Source organism: Benincasa hispida, chromosome 3 (assembly GCF_027475165.1).
Source record: "Benincasa hispida cultivar pf3 chromosome 3, pf3_genome.v1.1, whole genome shotgun sequence".
Lineage (NCBI taxonomy): Eukaryota > Viridiplantae > Streptophyta > Magnoliopsida > Cucurbitales > Cucurbitaceae > Benincasa > Benincasa hispida.
Window position 1 is genome coordinate 8592131 of NC_143480.1, and position 5781 is coordinate 8597911.

Below are 5781 nucleotides of genomic sequence, written 5' to 3' on the forward strand. Positions count from 1 at the left end.
TATTTTAAAATAAAATCCATTTATATTTTCGGCTCGGAAGTGGTTCTTTTTAGGTTGCATCTTCAATCTAATAATATACCTCTTCTTTGTATTGTAAAATACAAAGAAATAAAGAAGAGGTAAAATAGTCATCCTCATAATATCTATACTATGACTAGTAATATTATATAAGTCATTTTCGAAATATGGTAAAAATAGAATATAAAAAAAAAAAGAGAGAAAATTTCATAATTTTGATAATTAAATTATAGAAATGCCAACAAGAATATAATTTTTTTTTTTTTTACATAGTTATGTTAAATTCGTAGATTTAGAAATTTTATTTCAGACAATTAAATCTTCTCGAAACCTCTTTTTTTAAGAATTAAAAAGAAGTGTACCAAAATAATAGGGGCAAAGAAGAAGAGAAAAAAAATATTAGACAGGTAATAGATCTTCAAGGACCATTTTTTATCTCCGTAACCAAATCTTCCTGTATTGAGATCTAAGTTTGCTAGAAGTCATGAGATTAAATTGTTTGAAAAAGTATATATATATATTTTTATATAAACTTTTAAAATTTACGGTATTGAAAAAAATCAAAAAATATTTGGTGCTTGTATTTCCCCATTTTACCAATCTTGTGGGAGATTCAATATCTGCAGGTTGCTAGATTTCGGGCCGTTTATGTGGAAATAAGCCATTTGAAAGATGAGACCAAAGATCTATCTTTTCGGCGATTCCATTACAGAATTTTCTTTTGCTGATGGCGGCTGGGGATCCGCTCTAGCCAATCATTTCTCTCGCAGGGTATTGGCTGTTATACAAATTAATTCCCAACTTCGCTTTCATCATCTTTACTCATGTCTGATTCGAATCTGAAAAAGTTTTGGGTGCTTTTCATTGTTTGAATGTGATTAGGCCGATGTGGTGGTTAGAGGATACAGTGGCTACAATACGAGATGGGCGCTTAAGGTGATTGAACGAGTCTTCCCATCATCAGAAGAACACGGCGGTAGCGGAGACGGCGCTGCCTCGCCGCTTGCCGCGACGGTCTTCTTTGGAGCTAATGACGCTTGTCTTCCAGATAGATATGGGGCCTTCCAACATGTGCCCCTTCATGAATACAAGCAAAATCTCATTTCAATCGTCTCCTTTTTCAAGGTATATATCTTCTTGCTTCTCACGACTGCCATGTTCTTTGCCCCACATATTTATAATCTGTCATTGCCATAATATTAGCTATTTTGAGTTACATGGTACATTCTCCATTGATTTAACCAAGGATCTGTTGGAAAGGAATGTGCCCAGATGTTGGATTTTGATCATTGTTTAGAATTGGAGAAGATGTTATATGCATATGGAATGAATGGTAATGTAGTTATCAGTATGTTCTAAAAGTAAAACAATGTGAGCTTTAGGCCCAAAGCGGTCAGGGGATGGTATTATACCGTTTAAAGAAATGAAATATGTGTGTTGTCCTAATATTTTGTCTAAGGAAAATTAGCAGCTTTTTTACTTAATAGTTTTTAGGGAAGACACCCATTTGGTTGGCATGAATAGAGAAGATCACTTTGAATTGGGTTTTGTTTTGATGGTTAGAAATTTTTTTTTGTTGGATTCTCTTACTGTAATGTTAAATGCTTTGCAAGTAAAGTTTTACTTTATGATGGGACTATACCTTTATTCTAAATCTTCTTGTGAAAACTTTTTGTTACTGAAATTAAGTTAGTGGTTTGATTGTGGTGCCTACATGTTCTACTATTCACAAACAAAACAAAAACACAATGATTTTATCTATTTAACTTCTCTTTTTAGCAATTCAAATAGAGTCTGAGTTTGCTTCTATTGGATTTGCAGAAGAAATGGCCTGCAACTCGTATTCTGATTATCACTCCTCCTCCTATTGATGAAGAAGGGCGTTTACAGTATGGTTATCTCTCCTACTGTCTTGGTTTAGCTCAAATTATTTTGAGAGATCTCGAGTCTTGAGTTTTTAAATCGTACTTCTGATGATGGGAAATCACAAAATGATACAATCTCTGCAGGAACCCTTACGTTTCAAATCCATTAAATGAGCCTGAGAGGACTAACAATGCAGCTGGTGATTATGCCAAGGCTTGCATTGCTGTTGCTGCAGAATGTGGGATTTCTGTTATTGATATTTGGACTAAGATGCAGCAAGTTCCTGGCTGGGAAAAGGCTTGTTTAAGGTATTTATGAGTTCACCCTTATGTTTGCGCTGATATCTTTTACTAAGCAGTTGCTTTGGATAATCTCCTCACATCATTACCATATGATTCGAATGTTTTGCGAACTCTGTATAGATTTTCCTGGAATTAACAAGATGTGGAATTATTTCAGGCCATTAAAATTTGTAAACTTGGCCATGAGCACATTTTTGTCACATCACGTAGCCATAGAATTAGATGTTATAGATTGCTTAATTTTAAGCTGCCATTTTCCCCTCCTCTTTGGTGGGCAGTTAGGATCTGTCAAAACTTCTCTTTCCTAACAGTTCTACTCTGCATGCTTTAAATCTCTGGCTCTTGATTGAAACGCTTCTCGTGCTATTATTCAGATAGCTAAAACAAAACAAAAATGGGGCTACTCAGTATAAAACACATAGTTAGAGGGGACTAACACTCCCCTCACAAGTCACACCTAACGCCTGTGTGAATATTCCCCTCGGCTAATAGACTACTCCTATCCCTCCGCTTTGCTTTTTCAACAAGCTACTTTAAATTATTTAAGCTCTATTAGATAACCATTTGGTTTTTGTTTCGATTTTTTGAAATTAGATTTGTTTTTTCATAATTCCTTTATAATGATTATATTCTTAAGGAATCATTTGATTTTTTAACCGAATTCCAAAAACTAGAACAAGTTTTTGAGAACTACTTTGTCTAGTTTTAAAAAATTTGTTTAGATTTTGAAAACATTTACAAAAAGTAGACAACAAAATGAAAGAAATTCACTGATAAAAGTAGTATTTATAAGCTTAATTTTCAAAAACCATGGATCAAAAACCAAATGACTACTAAAAAAACATCGGTTCTTTTCTCTTCTTGAATAGGTATACCAAATTGGAGGCCTATATTGAGACAGGCCGCAAAACGAGCCAGCGCAGCTAATTGGGGCTGCTCTGAGTTTATAAAAGGCCTATGACATATCTGTTGCTTATGGTTCTGCTTAAGGTGCTGTTTGGGTGTCTATTCTTCAAATATTTAGAAACTGCTTTATGATCAAGTTTATAATAAATGTGCATTTATGTATACTATCCCTGGCTTGTGTTTTGTCTCAACCTTAGTCCCTCTCAAGTTGAAAAGGCCCTTGAAAACAAACTCAAATAGAAAATAACTTTGAAAAACTCGCTATCCAATCAGATTTTTGTATTAAAAGTATCTTGATTTGATAGAAATAAGGACAACTTATTACGAGAAACCTTTCACTCCTTGCTCTGTAATATCTGAACCTAATCTATCCATTTGTTTGCAGTGATGGGCTGCACCTGACTCGAAATGGCAACACAATTGTGTTCGAGGAAGTTGTCAAGAAGCTGGAAGAAGAAGGATTGAGTCCAGAAAAGCTGCCTGCTGAGCTTCCACTTTTTTCAGAAATAGACTCTAATAATCCTCTCAAAGCTTTTGGAGAATTATGATAATCTTGACTGATGCAGCTCAGCCATAGCCGCCTGGTCATGTTAATCAATTAACTGAAACTGAGGATGTCATTGAAGAGCGACTGCAACTTATTCACAACCTATGAGATGTAAGAATGAAACTGAAACTCCTCTACAAATGATTTATATTGTTCAGAATAATAATGCTTACTATTAGGAGTTGTTTCATTCTTTCACAACTGCTTTATTATAGACATTTATAGGATTGTGAGTGAGAATGCAGGTCTCTCATTAAATAAATGGACTCCCCCTCAATTATACAATTTAAAGTTGGATGGATAATTGGTATGATAACTTTTGGATGAACTTGTCCTTAACATTTTTTTTATTTTATTTTATTTTATTTTATTTTTTTTTTTAAGAATGGAAGAAGTCACAGTATGCGAAAAATTTATGTTATAGTAAAATCCAATAACCTCTTTAATTACGAATCGAAGAAGAGAGGGGTCAAGGGAGAAAGCTTTAGCATGATGATTATGTTTGTGAGAGTGTCACACCCGATTTCATATTACCGGGGGGGGGGGGGGGGGGGGGGGGGTGGGGGTGTGTAGGTAGAGAGAATAGGGAAATAATTGGAGATTCACCTCAGAAAGACTCGATCTATATTAAAGTATGAGGTTTCATTAATTGGAGATTCACCTTAGAAAGAAGGTTTTTTTCCCCTTAAATTTCACCAAAAAGCATAGATTTATTTCAATTATCGTTTTCTTTCTGTCTCGAATAATGTGTCTTTCTACTAAAATCAGGTAAATGTCTATAATATGTAAATATCTCTTTTTCCCAAAAGTTGTCGGAATTATTTGTAATAAAATATTGACTACAATTGAAAATAACTTATCGATAAAATTAGGATACAATCTATACGTACGAAAAGTGATACGACATAATTACAACCTGATACATTTACTATGTGCACAACAATTTTACAAGTCACTATCGTGTCATATATTCATCTTCATTTAGGATAGAGAAAATGATTGTTTTGATACCAATTAAATTTAAGATTTAAAAAATGAAATTCAACATTTTAAAATTCAATAACATAATTTAAATACACCTTAAAATTCACATACTTTTTTATATTAATTAATATATTCGCTTCAGGTAGACATTTTTTTTGGTATTATAATTTGATGATGGATTGAGATTTGAAACATCATATCGATTTTAATAATTGTTACTAATATCTTGACCAATTAAATTATATATTGACATTAACCATTCAAACGTAATGTAGACTGCCAATTTGTAATTAATATAGAGATGCAAATAAAACGAAAGGAATCAGCAAATGAGATTATAATAACTACAACGTTAAAATATACATATATAAATCATACTTTAACATAATGGAATTTGGAAATTTGTTTTATAATACAGCTTAAAAGTAGATAAATATTATTCTTAAAAAAAAACGCACAAATGTTAAAAAGAAGAGGATGAAGGAAAAAGAAACTTCTATATTACGTCACCTAAATTTTTAGGTCATGCTACTAAGGACAAAAACATAAAGACCATGCCAAAAAAAGATTTACGGACAATATCTTTTTTTTGTTTGGCCTACTTTTAGGTTTTAAAATGTGGGATATTTTATATATATTATAAAAATAGATGTCCAATTTTTCGGGTGCTAAAACTATTTGTTATTCTTTCATCTCCTCATGTGTCATTTTTCATAGTCCATGTGTCCTGTAATTATACATCCTTAATGTCTATGTAATTCCACTACATACTTGTCATTTTGCCTATAAATAGTGGCATTATGTGGATATTGAAAGTATGCACATCGGTGAGAAAATCTATTTCATAATTCCACTTTGAATTTCGTTGTTATCCTATTTATTTCTTTTCTAAATTTTACTTATTTATTTTATATATTTAATATTATATTATATTTTATTATATTATAATATATTAATTTTCGTGTTTCCATTGTGCCTCAATTTCACAATACATTATCAGCACGAGTCTCTATCGTTTTCCTGATAAAGGTAGATTCTAAAAGCAAGTCATTTTTCTGTTATAATTGGTGAAATTAAATATTGTTTTGCATGTTCGATATATATTAAATTTCTAATATAAATACAATTCTTTATGATAGTGTAACCATGACAAAACTT

General features: G+C 32.1%; 1 protein-coding gene across 2 annotated transcripts; it reads left to right on the top strand.

The window, feature by feature from the left end:
• Positions 1–395: 395 nt before the first annotated feature.
• Positions 396–3924, top strand: LOC120074068 (SGNH hydrolase-type esterase superfamily protein). Of its 2 annotated transcripts, XM_039027054.2 has the most exons (6): positions 396–425; positions 645–789; positions 901–1143; positions 1840–1907; positions 2028–2192; positions 3478–3924. In XM_039027054.2, the coding sequence occupies exons 2-6, from the start codon at positions 691–693 to the stop codon at positions 3638–3640; spliced, it is 738 nt and encodes a 245-aa protein (XP_038882982.1). In that variant the 5' UTR covers positions 396–425; positions 645–690; the 3' UTR covers positions 3641–3924. The 2 variants fall into 2 exon arrangements, with proteins under 2 accessions (XP_038882982.1, XP_038882981.1); XM_039027053.2 differs by lacking the exon at positions 396–425 and having other exon boundaries at positions 583–789.
• The last annotated feature ends 1857 nt before the right edge of the window (positions 3925–5781 follow it).

Coding starts and splice junctions, on each gene's coding strand:
- LOC120074068 (XM_039027054.2), top strand. CDS start 691: ATGAGACCAAAGATCTATCTTTTCGGCGATTCCATTACAGAATTTTCT. Junction 1,144..1,839: donor CAATCGTCTCCTTTTTCAAG/GTATATATCTTC, acceptor TTGGATTTGCAG/AAGAAATGGCCTGCAACTCG. Junction 2,193..3,477: donor TGGGAAAAGGCTTGTTTAAG/GTATTTATGAGT, acceptor ATTTGTTTGCAG/TGATGGGCTGCACCTGACTC.